This window comes from Oncorhynchus masou, chromosome 32 (genome assembly GCF_036934945.1).
Source record: "Oncorhynchus masou masou isolate Uvic2021 chromosome 32, UVic_Omas_1.1, whole genome shotgun sequence".
NCBI lineage: Eukaryota > Metazoa > Chordata > Actinopteri > Salmoniformes > Salmonidae > Oncorhynchus > Oncorhynchus masou.
In genome coordinates, this window is record NC_088243.1 from 24,295,753 (window position 1) to 24,322,884 (window position 27,132).

At 43.9% G+C, this 27,132-nt stretch overlaps 1 protein-coding gene across 1 annotated transcript; it reads left to right on the forward strand.

Annotated features, from left to right (window-relative positions):
- The first annotated feature begins 15 nt into the window (after positions 1 to 15).
- Positions 16 to 21,941, forward strand: LOC135525729 (protein LBH-like). Its single transcript, XM_064953531.1, has 3 exons — positions 16 to 270; positions 11,394 to 11,496; positions 20,004 to 21,941. Exons 1-3 carry the CDS (start codon positions 242 to 244, stop codon positions 20,199 to 20,201), a joined length of 330 nt encoding a protein of 109 aa, XP_064809603.1. The 5' UTR covers positions 16 to 241; the 3' UTR covers positions 20,202 to 21,941.
- Positions 21,942 to 27,132: the final 5,191 nt, after the last annotated feature.

The window sequence follows — 27,132 nt, forward strand, 5'->3', positions numbered from 1 at the left end:
AGTGACAGTACACGCCTCTTATATAAAATGTAATTTCTCCTAGTCGAGATATAAAAAAGGCAAAATACACGAGAGCTGTTTGCTTAACCAAGGTCACGACTCAGCTTCGAGTACTGTTTTTCTGTACAAACGCTCGCTTTTAATTTACGTGTGACAGGCGGAACGTTTTTTTTTTTTTTAAAGAAGGCGTCAATATCGAAGTAATTCCTTAATAATCACAATCAACTGCACGTGTGAATTCATGTCTGTATATTCTGACCAAATATACTGGTAAGTATGATTTTTGTCATGTATTTTTTTTTACACCCGAGACTTCAGTTCGATGTTGATGAAACATTTTGGAATAAAGTTTAATTACTGCATGTAGCCTATGTGATTTTTAGCATTGCCTTTATATTTGCTAATGGCTATAACAGGTATATAATCAATAGAAAACTAAGATGCTTGGAAGAATGTATGTAAATCAAAAGAAAGTATTTACTGCTTCAAACCATTTCAACTGCGCTCTTGAATGTGTCAGTCAGGGTGCAGTCAGTGGCGTTGTTTTGTTTTAGAACCTTTTTATAAAGCCACCTGAAAGAAAGGTCAGTTAACAAACAAAGCACTCCACATTTTTGGAGGTCTGTTTTTCAAATGGTGACCGGTGTCAAGCTGTCCTCCAAGACTCCTTATCCAGGTGCCATGTCTGAGGTTGACCCTTTTCCTTTCATAAGGGGACATCATAGGCAGGTTAACGTTTTTTGCAGTGTTCACTAGTTGGCACAGCCACCAAGTAAGTCATAACTGGATTTGAAACCTAACCTTAAACCAAATGCAAATTTTTTTGTTTTCAATCATTTTTACAATCTAATCAATTTTGACTTTGCAGATGGCCCATCTAGCCGAAATCACTCAGTTCTGCCTGCAGGGCAAGATTCATGAAAATAAACGTCGACATGCACATCCTAGATTGGCAACCTAATGTTTTTGCGATGCAATGCCTTTTAGTCAAACTACTGATAATTGCAGAAGTAATAACATGAGCCTACCTTGGTTTCTCGACAAGCAATTATATGGGACTGTTCAACCACACTACTGGTTCACATTGTTTGACCTTTAGTGGTTAGACAATTGACCTTTTATTGGTGAGCTATTGTGGTGGGGTGCAATAGAGGGAGGGTGGAATGAGGCTCTTAACCCATTGACAGTCCATCCATCACCCAGAGGAGGCCTGTGACTCAATCTCTCCATTTTACTCTGGGTACTCTGACCTCCATATAGGCTTGTAACATTGCATTAAGGATTAGAAGACTTCGTCCAAAACTTCATGCAATACATTTTTTTGCTTTTTTTATTCATTTTTTTTTTACTCTGCAAGTCTGTTTGCGTGCACCAGGAAGTAAAGACCCGACCCTGTGACTTACAGTAACCACAAAGCTTCTCGTCTCCGCTTTGTGTGCTTCGCTGTTCTTCAGATACCACTGCTACATGGGGGACCCCTTTGCTAAGATCTCTTATTGTTTCCCCATGCATTGCTGCCTAATATAGCACTTTGCAGTTTATTTTTCAAAGCTCACTGCAGGAAAAAAGAAAGTTGTTTCAGGTTTATCATGTTATAAGTCATAAGTGCAGTCCCATGGGAGCCATTTGATAGCTTTCAATGTTTTGCCAGGGCCAGTTGTTGCATTTATGGGTATTACACTTGTAGGTGAGTGACGACTCACACTATCTCACCCCTGGTAAACAGGAAGACCTCTTAACTTTCATTTCTTTCTTTTCTTTTTACACCTTTGAACTCTTGAAACAAGAACATGTAATTCTCCTATAAAGTGATCAGGTCATTGTGGATCAAATGCCTCTGCTTTGGCACCTTGGAATTATGGACTCAAGTTGTGCTGGAGCTGGACCTAAAAATTACCATGTTCTGTCCAGACAGTAACAGTGTTTCCTATATTCTGAGAAGGCTGAGCTCAGCAAGGAAGCCTATGGGCTGGAGCAGAAATCTGGATATGGCCCATTAATTCCAACACATTTCAGAGAGATTGATTGCACCCCCCCCCCCCCCCCACACACACACACACACACACGCCTCCAGGTTGTGTGATTTGACCGGTCGCCAGGCAGCCCAGCGGTCACACTTTTTAATTTGGATAGTCCGGATTTTCCATCTGTAGATGCTCTACAGCTGGTCATGCTATCAACAAGCTATATTGATAAGCAACTGCTTGCTAAATTTACTGTTAGGCAGGGCCATCCAGCTCCAGGCATAAGCGGTCTTCTTAGAATAGTAGAATACACAAAGTGCAAGTTGGAAATTTGGTTGTGCATCAGCAGTTTTTCTCATATGTAACAACAATGGTGGCAATGTGAGTGCCATCCAGAAAATGTGTCGGATCATGCAAGATTATGCAAATGTCTACATACTTGATGCTCAGAAGGAAAAAATGGGGAACAGCTCTCCTCGAAGAGGGAAGTTTGTCCAGTTCAATAAACCCTCGAACATAAATTGTCGGCAACACTGAAATGGGCTACTTCCATGTAAATTACATACGGAACATAACTCAATTCAAACTATTGTTATAAAATACAACTTGTTAGAAATAGGCAGCACGTGTTAACTGTCCTGTTGCGTAACAATCACATTTTGGAACAGTGAGTGCATGCTGATATTACGTGCATAAAACAACTCACGTTGGGGCGACCGTTAGAGATATTTGGAACACACGTGGGACAAGGTTTTAAAATGTAAATATTTCTCTCCGCTGTCGAGGGGGGGCCACTAAAATGTTGAACCTGTGAGGTGGGGAGGGGCCCCCAACCAAATCTCGCTTAGGGCCCCAAAAAAGCTAGAGCCGACCCTGCGGTTAGGTTTAGAATAAGGGTTAGGGGCAAGGTGAGGATAGTTCATTGAAATGTTAGTGTAGATCACGGGTCTCCAACAGGTCGCTTGCAACCAGTAGCTTGCAGCTCACCTATGAGTAGTTTGCAAAACAATTCTGAAAGTAAATACAATTTTCACGTGTTCCACTGCCAACTGTCATAAACCAATCTCACAAGTATCAGACACTGCAAGCTCCCAACTAATATCTAATCAATGGAACTTTGACATGATCCCATCCCTGGTTAGCCACTATTGGCTTAAAAATCTTATCTGGCAATTAATTTCCAGCAGTATTGCCTGTCTGCCTGTGTGGTGCGCACATTTGTCTATGACTCCATGTGGAGCCAGTTGATGTGATAACCGTCTGGTGGGTTGACAGAGATACCTTACCCAAAACCTTCTCAATGAAATGTTAACTGTAAAGTAGTATCATTTGTTATTTGCAAACTTTGCCATTAAATGAGCAGCAGCGGTACAGAACCGTTGCTAGACTGCATATTCCTCACTCCCTAGATGCGCAATTAAAGGGACAGATTAAAGGGGAATTGCACTCTAATCTAAATGTCTTCATTTTCTTTAAAATTGTAAATTGTATTCTCATATGATTTAATCATTGACACTCAACATCCAATTTTGTTGTTTTTCTATGAACAATTGTTCATTTGAGAGAAGAAAAAAAATAATTCAGCAATTTTTACTGGGAACATCATTTGGAAAACAAATCACAGATTTTACGTGGGCCCCCCCCCATAGTTTTTATTAACAATTATTTTACCAGGTACTGTATATTGACAGAAAAGTGTGCTACTTTCTCTTGTACAATCTGAAAAGCTCAGTGATACTTCCGGCGCCGACAGAGATGGCCGCCTCGCTTCGCGTTCCTAGGAAACTATGCAGTTTTTTGTTTTTTTTACGTGTTATTTCTTACATTAGTACCCCAGGTCATCTTAGGTTTCATTACATACAGTCGAGAAGAACTACTGAATATAAGATCAGCGTCAACTCACCATCAGTACGACCAAGAATATGTTTTTTGCGACGCGGATCCTGTGTTCTGCCTTACAAACAGGACAACGGAATGGATCGCATGCAGCGACCCAAAAAAACGACTCCGAAAAAGAGGGAAACGAGGCGGTCTTCTGGTCAGACTCCGGAGACGGGCACACCGTGCACCACTCCCTAGCATTCTCCTTGTCAATGTCCAGTCTCTTGACAACAAGGTTGATGAAATCCGAGCAAGGGTAGCATTCCAGAGGGACATCAGAGACTGTAACGTTCTGTGCTTCACGGAAACATGGCTCACTGGAGAGACGCTATCCGAAGCGGTGCAGCCAACGGGTTTCTCCACGCATCGCGCCGACAGAAACAAACACCTTTCTGGTAAGAAGAGGGGCGGGGGCATATGCCTTATGGCTAACAAGACATGGTGTGATGAAAAAACATACAGGAACTCAAATCCTTCTGTTCACCTGATTTAGAATTCCTCACAATCAAATGTAGACCGCATTATCTACCAAGAGAATTCTCTTCGATTATAATCACAGCCGTATATATCCCCCCCCAAGCAGACACATCGATGGCTCTGAACAAACTTTATTTAACTCTTTGCAAACTGGAAACCATTTATCCGGAGGCTGCATTCGTTGTAGCTGGGGATTTTAACAAGGCTAATCTGAAAACAAGACTCCCTAAATTTTATCAGCATATCGATTGCGCAACCAGGGGTGGAAAAACCTTGGATCATTGTTACTCTAACTTCCGCGACGCATATAAGGCCCTGCCCCGCCCCCCTTTCGGAAAAGCTGACCACGACTCCATTTTGCTGATCCCTGCCTACAGACAGAAACTAAAACTAGAGGCTCCCACGCTGAGGTCTGTCCAACGCTGGTCTGACCAAGCTGACTCCACACTCCAAGACTGCTTCCATCACGTGGACTGGGACATGTTTCGTATTGCGTCAGATAACAACATTGACGAATACGCTGATTCGGTGTGCGAGTTCATTAGAACGTGCGTTGAAGATGTCGTTCCCATAGCAACGATTAAAACATTCCCTAACCAGAAACCGTGGATTGATGGCAGCATTCGCGTGAAACTGAAAGCGCGAACCACTGCTTTTAATCAGGGCAAGGTGTCTGGTAACATGACCGAATACAAACAGTGCAGCTATTCCCTCCGCAAGGCTATCAAACAAGCTAAGCGTCAGTACAGAGACAAAGTAGAATCTCAATTCAACGGCTCAGACACGAGGCATGTGGCAGGGTCTACAGTCAATCACGGACTACAGGAAGAAATCCAGCCCAGTCACGGACCAGGCAGACTAAATTGCTCCCAGGCAGACTAAATAACTTTTTTGCCCGCTTTGAGGACAATACAGTGCGACTGACACGGCCTGCAACGGAAACATGCGGTCTCTCCTTCACTGCAGCCGAGGTGAGTAAGACATTTAAACGTGTTAACCCTCGCAAGGCTGCAGGCCCAGACGGCATCCCCAGCCGCGCCCTCAGAGCATGCGCAGACCAGCTGGCCGGTGTGTTTACGGACATATTCAATCAATCCCTATACCAGTCTGCTGTTCCCACATGCTTCAAGAGGGCCACCATTGTTCCTGTTCCCAAGAAAGCTAAGGTAACTGAGCTAAACGACTACCGCCCCGTAGCACTCACTTCCGTCATTATGAAGTGCTTTGAGAGACTAGTCAAGGACCATATCACCTCCACCCTACCTGACACCCTAGACCCACTCCAATTTGCTTACCGCCCAAATAGGTCCACAGACGATGCAATCTCAACCACACTGCACACTGCCCTAACCCATCTGGACAAGAGGAATACCTATGTGAGAATGCTGTTCATCGACTACAGCTCGGCATTCAACACCATAGTACCCTCCAGGCTCGTCATCAAGCTCGAGACCTTGGGTCTCGACCCCGCCCTGTGCAACTGGGTACTGGACTTCCTGACGGGCCGCCCCCAGGTGGTGAGGGTAGGTAACAACATCTCCTCCCCGCTGATCCTCAACACTGGGGCCCTACAAGGGTGCGTTCTGAGCCCTCTCCTGTACTCCCTGTTCACCCATGACTGCGTGGCCACGCACGCCTCCAACTCAATCATCAAGTTTGCGGACGACACAAAGGTGGTAGGCTTGATTACCAACAACAACGAGATGGCCTACAGGGAGGAGGTGAGGGCCCTCGGAGTGTGGTGTCAGGAAAATAACCTCACACTCAACGTCAACAAAACTAAGGAGATGATTGTGGACTTCAGGAAACAGCAGAGGGAACACCCCCCTATCCACATCGATGGAACAGTAGTGGAGAGGGTAGCAAGTTTTAAGTTCCTCAGCATACACATCACAGACAAACTGAATTGGTCTACTCACACAGACAGCATCGTGAAGAAGGCGCAGCAGCGCCTCTTCAACCTCAGGAGGCTGAAGAAATCCGGCTTGTCACCAAAAGCACTCACAAACTTCTACAGATGCACAATCGAGAGCATCCTGGCGGGCTGTATCACCGCCTGGTACGGCAACTGCTCTGCCCTCAACCGTAAGGCTCTCCAGAGGGTAGTGAGGTCTGCACAACGCATCACCGGGGGCAAACTACCTGCCCTCCAGGACACCTACACCACCCGATGTTACAGGAAGGCCATAAAGATCATCAAGGACATCAACCACCCGAACCACTGCCTGTTCACCCCGCTATCATCCAGAAGGCGAGGTCAGTACAGGTGCAACAAAGCTGGGACCGAGAGACTGAAAAACAGCTTCTATCTCAAGGCCATCAGACTGTTAAACAGCCACCACTAACATTGAGTGGCTGCTGCCAACACACTGACACTGACTCAACTCCAGCCACTTTAATAATGGGAATTGATGGGAAATGATGTAAATATATCACTAGCCACTTTAAACAATGCTACCTTATATAATGTTACTTACCCTACATTATTAATCTCATCTACATACGTATATACTGTACTCTATATCATCGACTGCATCCTTATGTAATACATGTATCACTAGCCACTTTAACTATGCCACTTTGTTTACATACTCATCTCATATGTATATACTGTACTCGATACCATCTACTGTATCTTGCCTATGCTGCTCTGTACCATCACTCATTCATATATCCTTATGTGCATATTCTTTATCCCCTTACACTGTGTATAAGACAGTAGTTTAGGAATTGTTAGATTACTTGTTGGTTATTACTGCATTGTCGGAACTAGAAGCACAAGCATTTCGCTACACTCGCATTAACATCTGCTAACCATGTGTATGTGACAAATAAAATTTGATTTGATTTGACCCAGTGAAGAGTTGCAGGGGAGTGGAGAAGAATTTGCCTATTTGAAAGATGTCTTGCGACATGTTTTTAATTTTTTCTAAAGTAGCTCTTGTGCTAGAAAAGGTATTCTGTAGAACATCTACAGATGGACTATACAAATAGTGTTACCGCCCAGTGTTGGTATGGAATCTCAGCAGCAGCTTCGCCTTTTCGCCAAGCCTCCTCAGATGTATAATGCACATAGCGAGACTCAGGAGGAGTAGAGGGGAAACAGTGTTGATTATGCAAGACGTAATATCCTATGGTGTGCACCGGGTCGCATTGCTATGGGGATATACGTTTTGTCTCTGTCAGCACAGACTGGCAGATGACTTGGCAAGACTGTAGAACAATGTGTCCTCAATTCGTTTCCATACCATACACACTTGGAGGATGATACAGCATAGAGGGTAGGGTAATATTATTTTTAGTTACTGAGTCATTTACCATTTAGAGTTGATGGGATTGTGCAGCTTTGTAGAGATACCTACCCTCAAGAACAAATCCTGACTGGCATCGATCCAGGAATTGGAGTCGTCACACTGTCCTCAAAACAGTTTCTTCTAAAAATATCTTTGACACTGTAAATGTAATGTTGGACAGACAGACCTTCACACGTGCTCTAATGATCAGCCAAAGCAGCAGGCAACCTCTGATCCTTAGTTTTATTTATTTAGCCAGGACACGTGTCAGTCTGAGATGCCCCGTCTCATGCCCATGCCAGACCTCTGACTGGAATGTGTCTAGGACTGGCATTAGCCCACATAGGACTGGCATTAGCCCACATAGGAATGGCATTAGCCCACATAGGAATGGCATTAGCCCACATAGGAATGGCATTAGCCCACATAGGAATGGCATTAGCCCACATAAGACTGGCATTAGCCCACATAGGACTGGCATTAGCCCACATAGGAATGGCATTAGCCCACATAAGACTGGCATTAGCCCACATAGGAATGGCATTAGCCCACCTAGGAATGGCATTAGCCCATATAGGAATGGCATTAGTCCATATGAACATGTGACTGTGTACAGTATGTAGGCCTAGTTGTTTCTGTTGACAGTGCTAAAGATAGTCACTGAAGTGCCAAGCTGGCCAGTACCTGGTCATGTTGCATGCCCATGGAAGATGGGACAGCAAGTCCAGACAGAAGTTCTACTTGGCAAAAGTCAAAGGAGTCATCTCAGGCCAATCCTGGTCTAAGATTAAGATAATTTTAAAGTGGTTTTGAGTAAATGTGTCCTTGACAAGTGGAGTGCCTTAACTGATCTTTGCAGTGGTCATTACAGAATTTGTGGTGCCCTTTTAGGATTAATTTGTACTTTGATGGGTGCTGCCAGGGTAGAAGTAGGAATGCACAATATTTCACCTTTTGGCCTCTACATTAGTTGGCACAAAGGCCAACTAATGCACAATGAACTTGTGAAGTGTTTCTTAACTGCATAGCCCATGTTAATCAGAGTTGTTGCAGAAACTTTTAGCAGTAATGGATTTGAATGGTATGTTCTCTCACTGGTTGAATTGTTACAGTACATGTGTTCCTCCACTTCTCATTGTGCCCCTTTGTTCTATTAGGACGATGTTCTGTTATTCTTAGCTGAGCAGGATGTTTATATGATCCCCGAGCAGAAATATGACTGGCAAAGGCAGTGTTTATCTTTCTCCCTGCACTTCTGCACAGGTCTGTGCTTTCACCACTCCATGTCCATCCCTCTCCATGTGTCTCTGGCTTACCCTCTCTCCTGTCTCAAGAATGAAATGAGTCTTTTGACATATTTTCCACACACAACCTTGCATATCCTTTGGACTAGTTTTTATTTTTAGATTTCCTGCTATTGTTGTCGTTGAACCAGGTCGACTAGTTTGTAAACGTATGAGAAGATTCCAGAAACCTATTCTGCCATTGGGTCTTGGCTTGTGCTTTCCCCCTGCGGCCCCCACCTGCACAAAAATAGTTTTCCTTCTCCCAATTTGAATGTGACACATGGTATGCAAATTTGGAAATGGAAATATTGATTGTTAAACAGCAGTAGCCATTGCTTCAGGGTGTGGCAATGTGTTGTGTGAAAAAAATCAATTTACACAGCATCTCTCCTTTTCAGTTTGAAGCAATTGACTTTTTCTTTCTGACAGATTCAGGATATATTAACTATATAATGTATAGGAGCTTTGGCCCTTATTCTAAGGAATGAATACATCCACCTCAGTACTTTTTTATTGTGGTACAATAAAGCCAAGCCTTTTTACATGAAAGTGACGTGTTGGAAAATGTGGATGGCCTAAGGGCTTTATTTGCTATTTTTGGATTGACATAAATTTAAAGAGTTAATCTTTAACTTAATCCCCATAGAATGAAAGAATGGTTGTTGATCTCCATTTGTTTTTCTCCAATCAGAGTATGAGGGAACACTTTTGATGAAAGGTATTGATTCCCACTGCAGACTGTCTTATCTTTACTGTGTGTTGATTAGTAGGTTCTTGAATAATGAACATGGATGTCTTCGAAAGAATTCAACAAAGCAGTGAAGGGACATGAGTGAGTGGCAAACTATGAGTCATACGACACATCTCTATTTTTGCCCACAATCTCTTATGGTGAAAACATTTTCATTTTCCGATCACAAAGTTTACAAACTGAAAGTGTCACTGAGGTTCCACTGTTGATTTCTCCATAAAGAGTCTTGAAGTCCAGTTCAGGGTCTTGTCTGACATTGTACATAGCAGTACTGTCAAAATACCTCAGAGGCAACTTGACAAATATTTGGAAAAGAGAGCTTTTAAGATGAAGTTGAGACAAAGAATCCATCCGGAGCAACATGTATATGAAAATAATGTAGGCTCCTTTTTTGAAGTGCACTTCATTGGTTTTACCTAAAATGTTTCGTTGGTCATGGCTGCGGTATGTTCACATGATCAACCACTAAACCTTCAATTGTTCCTACTGTAAAAGGAGGTTAATGGCACCCAATATTAATTTTTTTGCAGAAACAAACTGACTTGTTACATTTGGAACAAGTCTGTTCTTGTTCTGCTCATCTGAGGCAGGTTGTGATCTATGTTCTGTTTCCTGTCCCCTATGGTGGGTTGGCCACCCTGACCGCAGTCCTGTGGACACTGGCCGCTGTGCCACCAGACTTGAAATAGAAAGCTTGAGATTCTCGCTCTGCTCGGCTGCCGTCTTGGTTCTCAAACATCCCAAGAATATATTTCCTCCCACTTAGTATCTCAGTTCAATCCTCCTGTTCAGCTATTTCTTACAGTGCATATACAGTGCGCCTTACTTCAACTAAAATGGAATGTTTTTGGTCCCAGTCAAATTGCACTGCACGCCCACAATGCATTCTCGCTATGACTGTGTCCCCTCTCTCCTAGTTGAAGCATACCTCGTACTGTATTTAGATATGGCTACCCAATGCAAACCACATATCAGTGGTGGTGTAGCTTTGCAGTGCACCAAATGTATGCTGCAGAGCCTGTCAGTGGTCAGACAAAATGAAAGCAAATGCATGCATAGAGACTAAACAAAATACTGAACAAGGCTTATGTGTAGCTTTTTCATTGCAAAAATAATACCAAAGGGCCAAATCTCATGCAACTACATGACTGAAAGTTGTACTCTGTCATTCTCACTGATAGGATTAATTTGCATAACACTTGCCAAAGTAATAGCTACATGTAAATGATATTGCACCAACCTATCCGTTCTCCAATATGCGGCCTCTTGTACAGCACTATGATTGAGACACATGTACAGGCTCTGCATTGATGTAAAGTACTCAAGTAAAAATATTTAAGTCGTTTTAATTTTTTTACTACTTATATTTTTGAGAACTTTTACTTCACTACATTCCTAAAGAAAATGTAATTTCTCTGACACGCAAAAGTACTTGTTACATTTTGAATGGTTAGCAGGCCAGGAAAATGGTTCAGTTCACCCATTTATCAATAGATCATCCCTACTGTCTCTGATCTGGCAGACTCACTAAATACACATGCTTTGTTTGTAAATTATGTTTGAGTTTTGGATTGTGCCCTGGCTATTAGTAAATTAAAAACAAGAAAATGCTGCTTCCTGGTTTGCTCAATATAAGGAATTTGAAATGATTGTATTCTGCTCCTCAGTGTGAAAGTTTGGGACTGATATTGGATCCTGAATGGTGGAATAACCCAGTCCTTTACCTTATGTCTCTGTCCAGCCCAGTGTTTGTGCCGGGCGGAGACATGACTGAGGTGATGATCAGTAGCACCCCCATGGAGGACATAAGGCTCAGCCCCAGCAAGGACCGGCTCTCTTTCCAGGTAACTAACACACATACTAACACCAGTTTTTGTCCTAAAGGGAAATTGGTTTGCAGCAAAATCATGGTATATAACCCATAAGGGCAGGGCTCTGCGCTGACAGTTTTTACAAGAAGTACTTGTATGCTTAAATTGGAAAATCTGAGCACACACAGAGAAATATAGGAGCACACTTAAAAATATTTGATGTAATAAAGCTAGAATCCTACTTTAATTTTTTTAGGCACTCTGGTACTGCTTAATTCAAATTCCAGGTCGCACAGGAAAATATTTAGGCGCATATGCGAGTAAAATGGTCACACTGTAGATCCCTTTTATATGGGGGAAGCCAAACTAGGAGGCAGAGGGTGAACTAGTTTTAATTGGTTTATGGTACACATCCCTGTTCAGGCCTCGCCCACTATTAGTAACCCAAAAATGGTCTTGAATTTTTAACAAAAGATTGAGGTTGGATTAAGGCTGCATGTTCCATCATGGTTCTTAATGTAAGCAGCTGACCCAGGGGACCATGGGTAAGGAGAGGTTTGTTTTCTAACCAGAAGGTCTAATCATTAGCATTATTATTGTTATAACAAGTTATGCAAACAACCTTTTTGGGGGATTTCAAGAGGGGATATTTAAGAAAAAAATTGTATTTGCCTTGAGATCGAGTGCAGCTTTGCAGGGAGTTCGAGATGATTGCACAGACTTTTAAAAACATGCAAAGGACATGAATAGGAGTTAGTTGACTCTTCCGGTCTTTACTGTGGGGGACTGATAGCATGACAATACAACTCACAGATGGGCAACTTTCTGAGTAGCAGGCCATCAGGTGGCCTTGACAAATTTTATTGTTTGGAAAGAATCTAAGCCATTTTAAGGCAAAAATACTCCTTTATGAGTGTCTGTGACTGTACGTGTCAGAGACCCAGATGATGCAGACTGACCCTTTAGGAAGGTGGGCTGCCTTCCTCTCACAATTTACACCCAAGCTGTGTCTGTCTTGTGAGGCCACTAGGAGGCAGCACTCCTAGTGGCTGTTGATTTTAATGCAGGAAACCTCATTTCTACCAGCATGTCACCTGTGCAACTAGAGGCGAAAAAACAAATCACATGTACTCCACACACACAAAGCTCTGCCTCGCCCTGTATTTGACAAATCTGACCATATCCTACTGATTCCTGCTTACAAGAAAAAAACTCAAATGGGAAGTACCAGTGATGTGATCCAATGAAGCGGATGTTAAGCTACAGGACTGTTTCGCTAGCACAGACTGGAATATGTTGCAGGACTCATCCAATGACATTGAGGAGTTTACCACATCAGTCACCGGCTTCAATAATAAGGGCATTAACATTGTCATCTCCTACATGTCCGACCATACGTACATATCCCAAACAGAAGCCATGGATTAAAGGCAACAGCCACACTGAGCTAAAGACGACCTACCGCTTTCAAGGAGCGGGGCACCAGACGAGCTAAATGCCATCTATACTCGCTTTGAGGCAAGCAACACTCAACCATGCGTGAGAGCACCAGCTGTTACGGATGACTGTGATCATGCTCTCTGTAGCCAAGGGCTAGACGGACTACCAGTTGACAAGTGTCTTTACTAACATTTTCAACCTCTCCCTTTCCCAGTCTGTAAAGCCTACATGTTTCAAGCAGATCGATATAGTCCCTGCGCCCAAGAACGCCAAGGTAATGTCTAAATGGCTATCGATCCATTGAACTCGCATCTGTAACCATGAAATTATTTTGAAAGACTGGTCATTGCTCAGATCCACAGATGACGCAATCTCTATTGCACTCCACACTGCCCTTTCCCACTTGGACAAAAGGAACACCTATGTGAAAATGCTGTTCATTGACTACATCTCTGCATTCAAAATCATAGTGACCTCCAAGGTCAACACTAAGCTATGGACCCTGGATCTGAACACCTCCCTCTGCAACTGGATCCTGGACTTCTTAACGGGACGCCCCTGGGTGGTAAGGGTAGGAAACACATCCGCCACGCTGACCCTTAACACGCGGGCCTCTCATGGGAGTGTGCTTAGTCCCCTGCTGTAGTCCCTCTTCACCCATGACTGCATGGCCGCACACGACTTCCAACACCATTAAGTTTGCAGACGACACCGGTGTAAGGCCTGGTCATTGATGCCAATGAGACTATAGGGAGGAGGTCAGAGAACTGGCCGTGTGGTGCCAGGACAATAACCTCTCCCTCGACCTCACAAAGACGAAGGAGCTGCTCGTGGAATACAGGGCCGACACGCCCCCATTTACATCGACAGGGCTGTAGTGGTGTGGGTCGAGAGCTTAAAATTCCCCGTCCACATCACTAAGGATCTATCATGGTCCACAGTCTTGAAGAGGGCACAATAATGCCTCATCCCCCTCAGGGGACTCCTTCTCAAAATGTACTGTTTTTATTTTTTACATTTTTTTTATTTCACCTTTATTTAACCAGGTAGGCTAGTTGAGAACAAGTTCTCATTTGCAATTGCGACCAAGCCAAGATAAAGCACAGCAATTCGACACATACAACAACAGAGTTACACATGGAATAAACAAAACATACAGTCGATAATACAGTAGAACAAAAGAAAACAAAGTCTATATAGAGTGAGTGCAAATGAGGTAAATTAAGGAAATAAATAGGCCATTGTGGTGAAGTAATTACAATATAGTAATTAAACACTGGAATGGTAGATCGGCAGAAGATTAATGTACAAGTAGAGATACTGGGGTGCAAAGTAGCAAGATAAATAAATACAGTATGGGGATGAGGTAGGTAGGTAGATGGGCTATGTACAGGTGCAGTGATCTCTGAGCTACTCTGACAACTTGTGTTTAAAGCTAGTGAGGGATATATGAGTCTCCAGCTTCTGAGATTTTTGCAGTTCGTTCCAGTCATGGGCAGCAGAGAACTGGAAGGAAAGATGACCAAAGGAGGAATTGGCTTTGGGGGTGACCGTGAGATGTAGCACGTGCTCCAGCAGGTATGGGGTGACCAGTGAGCTGAGAAGGTGGGGCTTTACCTAGCAGAGACTTGTAGATAACCTGTAGCCAGTGGGTTTGGCGACGAGTATGAATCGAGGGCCAACCAACGAGAGCGTACAGGTCGCAATGGTGGGTAGTGTATAGGGCTTTGGTGACAAAACGGATGGCACTGTGATAGGCTGCGTCCAGTTTGTTGAGTAGAGTGTTGGAGACTATTTTATAGATGATATCACCGACATTGAGGATCGGTAGGATGGTCAGTTTTATGAGGGTATGTTTGGCAGCATGAGTGAAGGATGCTTTGTTGCGATATAGGAAGCCGATTCTAGGTTTAATTTTGGATTGGTGATGCTTAATGTGAGTCTGGAAGGAGAGTTTACAGTCTAACCAGACACCCAGGTAGTTATCCACCTATTCTAAGTCAGAGCCGTCCAGAGTAGTGATGCTGAACGGGCGAGCAGGTGCGGGCCGTGATCGATTGAATAGCATGCATTTAGTTTTACTTGCAGTTGGAGGCCATGGAAGGAGAGTTGTATGGCATTGAAGCTCGTCTGGAGGTTAGTTAACAGTTTCCAAAGAGGGGCCAGAAGTATACAGATTGATGTCGTCTGCGTAAAGGTGGATCAGAGAATCACCAGCAGCAAGAGCAACGTCATTGATGTATAAAGAAAAGAGAGTCGGCCTGAGAATTGAACCCTGTGGCACACCCATAGACTGCCAGAGGTCCTGACAACAGGCCCTCCGATTTGACACACTGAACTCCATCAGAGAAGTAGTTTGTAAACGAGGCGAGGCAATCATTTGAGAAACCAAGGCTATCGAGTCTGCCAATAAGAATGTTGTGATTGACAGTCGAAAGCCTTGGCTAGGTCGATGAATACGGCTGCACAGTAATGTCTCTTATCGATGGTGGTATTGGGTCTAGAGTGTCTCCCCTTTTGAAGAGGGGGATGACCGTGGCAGCTTTCCAATCTTTGGGGATCTCAGACGATACGAAAGAGGTTGAACAGGCTCGTAATAGGGGTTGCAACAATTTCGGCAGATAATTTTAGAAAGAGAGGGTCCAGATTGTCTAGCTCAGCTGATTTGTATGGGTCCAGATTATGCAGCTCTTTCAGAACATCAGCTATCTGGATTTGGGTGAAGGAGAAATGGTGGGGGCTTTGGTGGGTTGCTGTGGAGGGTGCCGTGCAGTTGACCTGGGTAGGGATAGCCAGGTGGAAAGCATGGCCAGCCGTAGAGAAATGCTTGTTGACATTCTCAATTATAGTGGATTTATCAGTGGTAATGGTGTTTCCTAGCCTCAGAGCAGTGGGCAGCTGGGAGGATGTGCTCTTATTCTCCATGGACTTTACAGTGTCCCAGAACTTTTTTGAGTTAGTACTACAGGATGCAAATTTCTGTTTGAAAAAGCTAGCCTTAGCTTCCTAACTGCCTGTGTATATTTGTTCCTAACTTCCCTGAAAAGTTGCATATCACGGGGGCTATTCTATGCTAATGCAGAACGCCGCAGGATGTTTTTGTGCTAGTCAAGGGCAGACCGGTCTGGAGTGAACCAAGGACTATATTCCTAGTTCAAAATTTGAGTGGGGCATGCTTATTTAAGATGGTGAGGAAGTCACTTTTATAGAATAGCCAGGCATCATCTACTGACGGGATGAGGTCAATGTCATTCCAGGATACCCCGGCCAGGTCGATTTTAGAAGGACCTGCTTAAAGAAGTGTTTAAGGGAGCGTTTGACAGTGATGAGGGGTTGGTTGTTTGGTTGCAGACCTGTTACGGATGCAGGCAGTGATCGCTGAGATCTTGATTGAATACAGCAGAGGTGTATTTGGAGGGCGAGTTAGTTAGGATGACATCTATGAGGGTGCCCGCGTTTACTGATTTCGGGTTGTATCTGGTAGGTTCATTGATAATTTGTGAGATTGAGGGCATCAAGCTTAGATTGTAGGATGGCCGAGGTGTTAAGCATGTCCCAGTTTAGATCAGCTAGTAGCACGAGCTCAGAAGAAAGATGGGGAGGCAATCAATTCACATATGGTATCGAGGGCACAGCTGGGGGCAGAGGGAGGTCTATAGCAAGTGGCAACAGTGAGAGACTTGTTTCTGGAAAGGTGAATTTTTAGAAGCTTGTATTGTTTGGGTACAAACTTGGATAGTAATACAGAACTCTGCAGGCTATCTTTGCAGTAGATTGCAACACCGACCCCTTTAGTAGTTCTATATTGGCGGAAAAAGTTATAGTTAGCGATGGAGATTTCAGGATTTTTGGGGGATTTCCTAAAGCCAGGATTCAAACATGGCTAAGACATCTGGGTTGGCAGAGTGTGCTAAAGCAGTGAGTAAAACATACTTAGGGAGTAGGCTTCTAATGTTAATATGCATGAAACCAAGGCTTTTACGGTTACAGAAGTCAACAAATGAGAGCACCTGGGGGTTGGGAGTGGAGCTAGGCACTGCAGGACCTGGATTAACCTCCACATCACTAGAGGAACAAAGGAGAAGTAGGATAAGGGTACGGCTAAAGGCTATACGAACTGGCCGTCTAGCACATTCTGAACAGAGAGTAAAAGGAGCAGGTTTCTGGACACGATAGCATAGATTCAAGGCATAGTGTACAGACAAAGGTAAGGTAGGATGTGAGTACATTGGAGGTAAACCTAGGCATTGAGTAATGATGAGAGAGATATAGTCTCTTGAGATGTTTAAACCAGGTGATGTCGTCGCATATGTAGGAGGTGGAACAACATGGTTTGTTAAGGCATATTGAGCAGGGCTAGAGGCTCTACAGTGAAATAAGACAGTAATCACTAACCAGGACAGTGATGGACGAAGCATATTGATATTAGGGAGAGGCATGCGTAGCCAAGGGAACATATGGGTCCAGTGAGTGGTTGAGCTGACTGGGGACACGGCGATTCAAACAGTTAGCAGGCTGACACTAACAGTTAGTAGGCTGGGGCTAAGGAAGCTAGCAGTTAGCAGACCGGGGCAGGCGAGCTAGCAGTTAGCAGACCGGGGCAGGCGAGCTAGCCTTTGGGAGACGTCGTGATGGGGGTAAGTCTGTTTTTGCCTCTTCGTGCGGTGACGTCGATAGACAAGTTGTGTAATTAGTAGGGATCCAAGTAGCTCTAGGTAGCTAGCAGGCCTAGCTGGTTAGCAGAATGGGCCTTCAGCTGGCGTCGCACCTGAGGGGCCTGTTGGAGTCTTCGGGCAGATTATGTCGGTATTCCAGTTGTAGAGGATTGGCGGGGTTCCGTGCCCCGTACCGGCAGTAGAAGGGGTCCGGATAATTGTGCCCCAGGAGTAGGCTTCGGTGGTAGCACAGGAACCCTGGCCGGGATAGCTTCAGGCTAATTGGTGCTTGCTCAGGGATGTAAACGCTAGCCAGGAGTAGTCACCCGGGATTGCGGTGAGCTATTTGCGAAGATCCAGATGAAAATGTTCAGTTTGCGGTAGGAATCCGGGGATATGGGGGGTAAATAAATAATAGGTCCGTTATGCTCTGGTTAGAGTCACGTTGTTTGAACTGGCTAGAGCTTTCCGAGCTAAAGGTTAGCTGATGACCGCTAGCAATGGTTTGCTGACTGATAGCTGGAAGTTAGCTGGCTAGCTTCAGTTGAGGGATTCCAGATCCAAAGTAAATATAAATACTTTTGGGGGAAGAAAACAAACTGATCCATGCCACATTGGGTGAGGCGGGTTGCAGGAGAGTATTTAGAAGTTGCGGTTTAGCAAAATATTTTTAAAAGATATGCGAAGAAAAAGATGTCAAACGATATATACAAGGGACACGACAGGACAAAGACTTCTGACTGCTACGCCATCTTGGATTACATGTTGACTTTGATACAATTTGTGAGTCCATCACCTGAATGCCAACTGCGTCTCTGACTGTTAGGCAACACAGCCTTACATTTTGGAATAACCCCCATGTTTGAGAGTTGCTGTAGAAAAAAATCTGCAAAACAATGATGCATGGAGGCATTTATAGAGCAAAGTAACTGGATGTTGGTTACGGAGGTGAGGGCTTCTCTGCAGCAGCTTCATTTGGAGTCTGCACTTGAGTGATTCCTGATCGCCCAAAGCTCCTATCACCCCCCTACCCCCACCCTACCACAACCCAAAATAGCTGTCATTGTGCCTCGCTAGCAATGTGTTGCCATTTCCTGCAGCTGGAAGTGAACTGAGCTGTGATGATGTTGCTGGGGGTCTTATAGCAAGGTCACTCTCTGCCACCCCCCTCGGTGCTGATGCACAGACCTTCACAGCACAGACATTCACAACACAGGCAAGGATATGCAGATACTAAACCTCCCTGCACACACATGCACTAACACACATACTCACACACACAGGCACTGACTAACATTCATACTCACTCCCACATATGCATAAAGCTGATGTCTGGAGATGCAAATGCTAAATCTGTCCCACTAACCAGGCACTCGCAGCCAAACATACTGAAACACGTCAGTTTTCCGAACATTTAGTCCTTTTCCTCCTCATCCCCCTCTCATGGTATTCAGGGAGACTTGGACCCTCTTTCTCCCTCCTTCTCTTCCTCCCTCTCTCTCACTGTGTCTCCCCCTCAGCCTCATCTAATGCTTTATTTGCACTGGGCTTTTTGCCCAGACAGCAACATCACTTTTCCCTTCCATTGTCACCCACTGAAATATGCAGCTCTAAAAATATTCTTCCACTTCATCCAAACAGCAAAAAAATGCTGTACTTTGACTAGGAATGGCTGTAATCCCTTGTCAGAGTATCTCTCTCTCATGCGCTTCATTTTAGATCCAAAAAGTATGCACATCTTCCTGGGTTCTTCTTCAGCAAGTCTGGCATTGCACACCCACAACCCATTTAGGTCTAGCTTTTATTGCAGACAAAATCGTAAAAAAAAGAGCAGACTCCACAGAGATATAGAGATAGATATATATATATATACACACACACACAGACTCCACAGAGATAAAAAAAGAGCAGACTGCACAAAGAGATATATATATATATATATATATATATATCTCTTTGTGCAGTCTGCTCTTTTTTTATCTCTGTGGAGTCTGCTCTCATGTATATATGTATGTGTGTGTGTATATATACACACACACAAACCATTGCTTATAGCTTTCAGTATCATGGGGTTATTGGTTATTTAGTCATCCTATCAGAGTGAACCTGATGAGAGTGAACCTACAAGCAAGCATTTAATTGACTGTGTATCACATGTAGCCTGTGCATATGACAAATAAACTTTACTTGTCAATATCTACCACCTAGTGTTCTTTTGGTTAAGCTAAGAGAAAGCTCTACTGCCTTAAAATGTGCTCTGTGTCTTGACTGTAACAAACTTACTGTAGACTTGCAATACTATGATTAGCTCTCGTATAATCTCCATATTTGTAAGCACTTAAAAGCAGCTTTGGCACTATGCCTTCCGATGCTATTAAATTTAGCTGCATGAAAGACTGATCGGGCACCCAGGACTTTAACTGTGTGTTTTTGTCCTTTCCTCAGATCTTCCCGGACCCCTCGGACTTCGAGCGCTGCTGTAAGCTGAAAGACCGCCTGCCGTCCATCGTAGTGGAGCCCACGGAGGGGGAAGTGGAGAGCGGTGAGCTGCGTTGGCCACCAGAGGAGTTCATTGTCTGTGAGGAGGAAGAGAACCATGGCAAAAGCCAAACTGGACAGCCGACGCAGAACAACGAGCACTAGAAGCCAAACAGACCCCACCCACCCTCCTACACACACCAGCAGGAGATCCCACTCGCACCTAACCACTCAAACAGACTGAACAGGGGCACACATGTCATTGATGCTCACTTTCCTTCCCTTGACACCAAAGTATCACTCTCAAGAGAAGCAATATGCAGTACCTTATCTACTCTCCAGATTTCACCTCTGTTGCTTTACCTTACACTCACACTCCATATGCATGAAAGTACACACACACACACACACACACACACACACACACAGACACAGAGTTTAAACCAACCCCAAAATAGAGGCCCAGTTAAACGGTAGCAGCTCTGGGCTTTATGGACAACTCTAGTACTGCAGGATACTACAGTTCCCACACCATTCGGTCAAATCTGCTGGCCACATGACTCCAGAGACTCCTCATACCCATATAGACTACTGCTGTGGTACCCAAGCGGACTTCTGTTTTTCATACTTTCCTTCAGTATATGGATTGAAATATACATGACTGTGATTGCCATTGCAGTCTATGAATCTCATAGCCAGTCTTTAAAAGTCAGTGCTTGTGCATAGGTTGGTGGGGTTTGTTTTGTTCGTTTCGGTGGATTCTGGTGGTTGACAGGAAGTAGGGGTTACTGTCTAAACACAAGGAGACCTTTGGTCTCCGTTGGGTAAAGTACTAGTTTTTTACACTGAGGTGGAAAGAGAGGAAACGCTTCCCTAATTCTGTAACAATGAATAATATGTACAGTATGTTATGAAGGCTGGTTGTGCCCTGAAGCACTCATGTGCTTTTATTTTGTTCTTGTTGTGTACCCCTGATGTCATTGGATAGGTATTGGAAGTGGGGGACAGTAAAAGTCAATATATTTGAGATTATATAGTGATTTAAAACCAACAGTGTCACTATAATGGACAAAGACTCACTGAAGGGCATGTAAATATATGTTTGCCCTCAGAACCAATACCTGAGGTTACTGTTGATTTGGTTTATTTTATTGTCGCAAAACATTCATGAGACTAAAATTAGTTCTAGGTTATTCTCACCTGAGCTCAGAGTTCCCTAATCTAGTCTTCCTGTTCTTTTGAAATCCATGATGGGTATGTCAGCCTCAATGTTCAACCAGTAAGTTATAACATGATGCGTGGTCAGTGACTTTGCCAGATAACTTTTGTAAATTTCTGAAACTCCAATTTTCTCATTCATAAAGTTGGGCATTGGTTCATGGACTCTGCACTGTTACTAACCAGTCCTCAAAAGTAGCTTAATTTTCTGGTCTTGAAAACAGTTACCGGTGTCTGTCACTTTGTCATAGTTAGTTAGTTGGCTAACTCATTGATCGTGTCTCATAAATTGCCACTTGGTTTGTATGCCATTTGAAAGACCAACGGTGTTTTGCTCTCTATTTATATTCTACATCACCAGCTCCATGTCCAGTCTTCTTGGAAGGATGTATATTGTTAAAAGCATGTTTTTTTTTGGAGAAAAAACTACTTATGTATTTCATTTATGATACTGTATATGAAGCGTTGTGTACGTCTCGCTCTCTCTCTCTTGCACATTTAATTTCCCTGTACATGGCATTAGAACTCTGTACAGAATATCTCTTTGTCTCTCTCTGCTGTCACCCACAAGTCCTGTGTAGTTTTTGTAAAGCTCAGGGAGATTAGCTGCCATTTTGCTGTATTTTTTTTGTATTTAGACCACTTTACTCTGATGAACAGAGGTTGTAAATAAACATTTGAATTTGCTTTCAACTGTCTGACTGATTCCTTGTGCTATGTCAGAGGTTGCAAAAGCAGATCCACTGCTATGGGGTAAAATCCACTTTTTCTGGGGTAACCCTATAGTGTATCATATTGTGGTTCTTGAAAGCAAACTTCTTTTGTAAAACAACATTTTATCCCCCTTACGTGCCATGGTTACAGGATCTAGTGCCTTTGGTTTTACTTCCTGCACATCATTTTGTCTTTATCTTGCCTTGTTCTTGATGCATGTATACATAATATATATATAGCAGCACAGACCACACGTCTTCCTGTTTTCTAACCCCCCCCCCCCTCTTCTCAGGCACTAAAATGATTTAATCTCTACATCCTACTGAAGCATATTGCTAATTCTGAAGTCAGTTACGATATTTGTAGATTGCTATGAGTTGCTAGCAACAGTGACATAGTACAATGCTGAAAACACACATGCTTATACTTCACAGGAACAAATGAAAAGTCTCTATGAAAACACACTTTACAGGTGATTCACTGCTTTGTGCTTGTAACATGGTCTGGTCAAGTTTGACTTGTACCTGGAGCTGTCCATCAAAGTGAAGGGGGTGGGACTGAGGGGGGCAAGGGCCTCCCAGATTGTCCAGAGGGCACTCCCAAGGTCTTTGGGACACTTCTTGGAAACAGAACAATGAGCTGACATTCTCCCCTTGCTGGAAAAAAAAGCTTTGCATAAAAGAGTTATTAATACAGAGGCTGATAATGATGAGGTTGTGGGACCGCAGGGAGAAGTTTTTATTTTATTTCACCTTTATTTAACAAGGTAGGCCAGTTGAGAACAAGATCTCACTTACAACTGCGACCTCCTGGCCAAGATAAAGCAAAGCAGTGCGACGCAAACAAGAGTTACACATGGGATACGCAAACGTTCCGTCAATAACATAATAGAAAAATCTATAAACAGTGTGTGCAAATGTAAGATTAGGGAGGTAAGGCAATAAATAGGCCATCGTGCCAAAATTATTACAATTTAGCATTAACACTGGAGTGACATATGTGCAGATGATGATGTGCAGGTAAAGATACTGGGTTGCAAAAGGGGGGAAAAAATATGAGGTAGTCCGGTGTGCTATTTACAGATGGGCTGTGTACAGGTACAGTGATCGGTAATCTGCTCTAACAGCTGATGCTTAAAGTTAGTGAGGGAGATATGAGCCTCCAGCTTCAGTGTTTTTTGCAATTCGTTCTAGTCATTGGCAGCAGAGAACTGGAAGGAAAGGCGGCCAAAGGAGGTGTTGGCTTTGGGGATCACCGTTGAAATATAACTGCTGGACCGTGTGCTTCGGGTGTGTGTTGCTATGGTGACCAGTGAGCTGAGATGAGGCGGGGCTTTGCTAGCAAAGACTTAGATGACCTGGAGCCAGTGGGTTTGGCGACAAATATGTAGGGAGGGTCAGCCAACAAGAGCACACAGGTCGCAGTGCTGGGTAGTATATGGGACTTTGTTGACAAAACGGGTGGCACTGTGATAAACTACATCCAGTTTGCTGAGTAGAGTGTTGGAAGCTATTTTGTAGATGACATCACCGAAGTCGAGGATCGGTAGGATGGTAGGTTTAAGAGGGTATGTTTGGCAGCATGAGTGAAGGAGGCTTTGTTTGCGAAATAGGTAGCCAATTCTAGATTTAATTTGAGTCTGGAAGGAGAGTTTACAGTCTAACCATACACCTAGATATTTGTAGTTGTCAACATATTCTAAGTCAGAACAGTCCAGAGTTGGGATGCTAGGCGGGCGTGCGGGTGCGGCCAGCAATCGGTTGAAGAGCATGCATTTAGTTTTACTAGCATTTAAGAGCAGTTAGAGGACACGGATGGAGTGTTGTATGGCATTGAAGCTCGTTTGGGGGTTTGTTAACACAGTGTCCAAGGAAGGGCATCATTGATATATACAGAGAAAAGAGTTCGGCCCAAGAATTGAACCCTGTGGCACCACCATAGAGACTGCCAGAGGTCCGGACAACAGGCCCTCCGATTTGACACACTGAACTCTGTCTGAGAAGTAGTTGGTGAACCAGGTGAGGCAGTCATTTGAGAAACCAAGGCTATTGAGTCTACCGATAAGAATGCGGTGATTGACTGAGTCAAAAGCCTTGGCCAGGTCGATGAAAACAGCTGCACAGTACTGTCTTTCATCTATGGAGGTTATGATATCATTTAGGACCTTGAGCGTGGCTGAGGTGCACCCGTGACCAGCTCAGAAACCAGATTGCATAGTGGAGAAGGTACGGCGGGATTAGAAATGGTCGGTGATCTGTTTGTTAACTTAGCTTTTGAAGACTTTAGAGAGGCAGGGCAGGATGGAAATAGGTCTATAAGAGTTTGGGTCTAGAGAGTCTCCCCCTTTGAAGAGGGGGATGACCACGGCAGCTTTCTAATCTTCAGGGATCTCAGACGATACGAAAGAGATTTTGAACAGGCTGGTAATAGGGGTTGCAACAATTTCGGCAGATCATTTTAGAAAGGGTCCAGATTGTCTAGCCCAGCTGATTTGTAGGGATCCAGATTTTGCAGCTCTTTCAGAACATCAGCTATCTGGATTTGGATGAAGAAGAAGCAGGGGAGGGGGCTTGAGCAAGTTGCTGCGGGGGGTGCAGAGCTGTTGGCCGGGGAAGGGGTAGCCCAATTTCTGTTTGAAAAAGTTAGCCTTAGCTTTCCTAACTGACTGTGTATATTGGTTCCTGACGTCCCTGAAAAGCTGCATATCGCAGGGGCTATTCGATGCTAATGCAGTATGCCACAGGATGTTTTTGTGTTGGTCAATGGCAGTTAAGCCTGGAATGAACCAAGGGCTATATCTGATCTTAGTTCTACATTTTTTGAATGGGGTATGCTTATTTAAGATGGTGAGGAAAGCACTTTAAAGAACAACCAGGCATCCTCTACTGATGGGATGAGGTCAATATTCTTCCAGGATACCCTTGCCAGGTCGATTAGAAAGGCCTGCTTGCTGAAGTGTTTTAGGGAGCGCTTGACAGTGATGAGTTGTGGTCGTTTGACCGCGGGCCCATTATGGACGCAGGCAATGAGGCAGAGATCGCTGGTTGAAGACAGCAGAACTGTATTTAGAGGGCAAGTCGATCAAGATGATATCTATGAGGGTGCCCATGTTTACGAATTTAGGGTTGTACCTGGTAGGTTCCTTGATAATTTGTGTGAGATTGAGGGCATCTTTCTTAGATTGTAGGACTACCGGGGTGCTAAGCATGTCCTAGTTTAGGTCACCTAACAGTACGCACTCTGAAGATAGATGGGGGGCAATCAATTCTCATATGGGGTCCAGGGCACAGCTGGGCGCTGAGAGGGGGCTATAACAAGCGGCAACAGTGAGAGACTTATTTTTGGAAAGGTGGATTTTTAAAAGTAGAAGCTCAAACTGTTTGGGCACAGACCTGGATAGTATGAAATGGCCCAGAGCTTGCGGCTGGAATCCGGTGATGTGGTGGAGAAAGGCAATCCGATATGCTCTGGGTTGATATCGCTCTGTGCAGATTGGCAGGTATTGACCGAGCTAAAGCTGGCTAGTGTGCAAGCTAAAGGTAAAGACTGCTAGCCGTGGCTAACAGTGACTACTAGCTAGTTAGCTGGCTAGCTTCTGATAGAGGTTACAGTTATAACATATATAAAAATAGCAGATCTGTACCACATTGTGTGAAGTGGGTTGCAGGAAAGTATATTTAGATCGTAGGTGGAAAGTGAGATTAAAATATATACAAAAAAATTGACGAAACCGACTAATTACATGGGACAAGACGGGACAAAACAAACACACGTACGACTGCTACACCATCTTGGATTCTCTTAAGGTTGGGCCCAGCCAATCAGTAATCATGACTTGCTTTGTCTTGTCGCCACCGCTATATAGTCATGACACTGGTGATAAGAATGCTAAAAAAGTATAGGATACAATACAGTAAACAAACAAAAAAGCCATTGCAGGATTTAATTGTTTATAGTATATAGGTTAGAGAGGTTTTTTGTTCAATTCAGTTATCTGGCATCATTGTAACAGTAGCATTAAATCCACTCAAAGGTCCAACACTCCATCCCTCAATCAAGTTGGAGTAAATCGAGAACTAATCATATAGTTGTTACATCAAATCAAAGTTTTTATTTGTCGTGTACACAGATTTGCAGGTATTATGGCAGGTGCAGCAAATTGTTTGTGTTACTAGCTCCAACAGTACATAACTCAACCCCTTAGTGAACTGACATCTGATTTTAATCCATTTCTTTCTTTTGCCAACCATGTTGTTCAATAAATGTAATTTCTATGGCAATGTCCTTGTGTGAACAACCATGTAAGTACATGGTGGTCAGCAAGGGCGACAGCTTTCATTTGGGCAGCGATAACATCAGAAATTCCACAGTGACACTGGGGACGGATTGTGTCTCGCACACCGTTGTTGGCTTGCGGTGCTGGGTGCTAGAATGTGCATGAGTGAGTGTGTGTATGGGTGCCTGGCTGTGTATTAAACTGTTGTCGGAGTGCTCGCAGCATATTACTGATAGCTCTCCTAGCCAATTCTTGGAATTCTTTCCTATGGATACAATCTGCCACAGATCCCAGTGTGTCAGCACAGTCTGACCCCTTCACCCCCCAACTTATCTCTGATTACTGCAGTCAACAACTCACTTCGCTCTCTCATTTCCTCACTCTCCCCTCTAACCCCAGCACCATTCCCCACATGCACACACACTCACACCTGGACTCACACCCCTCACATTCACTATACTGCTCTGTAGTTCTAGTAAGTTTGCCATAATTGACTGCCGTTACATACACTGCCTCATGATTCATATTATGTTACATGACATTTTAATTGTTTTGTGCCCAACCGTGGTATGCTTGCTGAGTGTGTGTGTGTGTGTGTGTGTGTGTGTGTGTGTGTGTGTGTGTGTGTGTGTGTGTGTGTGTGTGTGTGTGTGTGTGTGTGTGTGTGTGTGTGTGTGTGTGTGTGTGTGTCACAATCGTTATAATAACTGGACCAAAGCGCAGCGTGATCTGGGTTCCACATCTTTTCATTACTAAGTGAAACTCACAGCAAAACAAATGGACTTACACAGTAATTATGACGACTTCCAGAGAACATCCTCCAACCTATCAGAGCTCTTGCAGCATGAACATCCAATCAAAGGATCAGAGCTAGTCCTGAAAGCATAA

Bases quoted from the DNA above. Each gene is read 5' to 3' on its own strand.
- LOC135525729 (XM_064953531.1), top strand. From the start codon at position 242: ATGTCTGTATATTCTGACCAAATATACTG. The intron at 271-11,393 runs GTAAGTATGATT...GTCTCTGTCCAG, and splicing joins TATTCTGACCAAATATACTG to CCCAGTGTTTGTGCCGGGCG. The intron at 11,497-20,003 runs GTAACTAACACA...TCCTTTCCTCAG, and splicing joins AGGACCGGCTCTCTTTCCAG to ATCTTCCCGGACCCCTCGGA.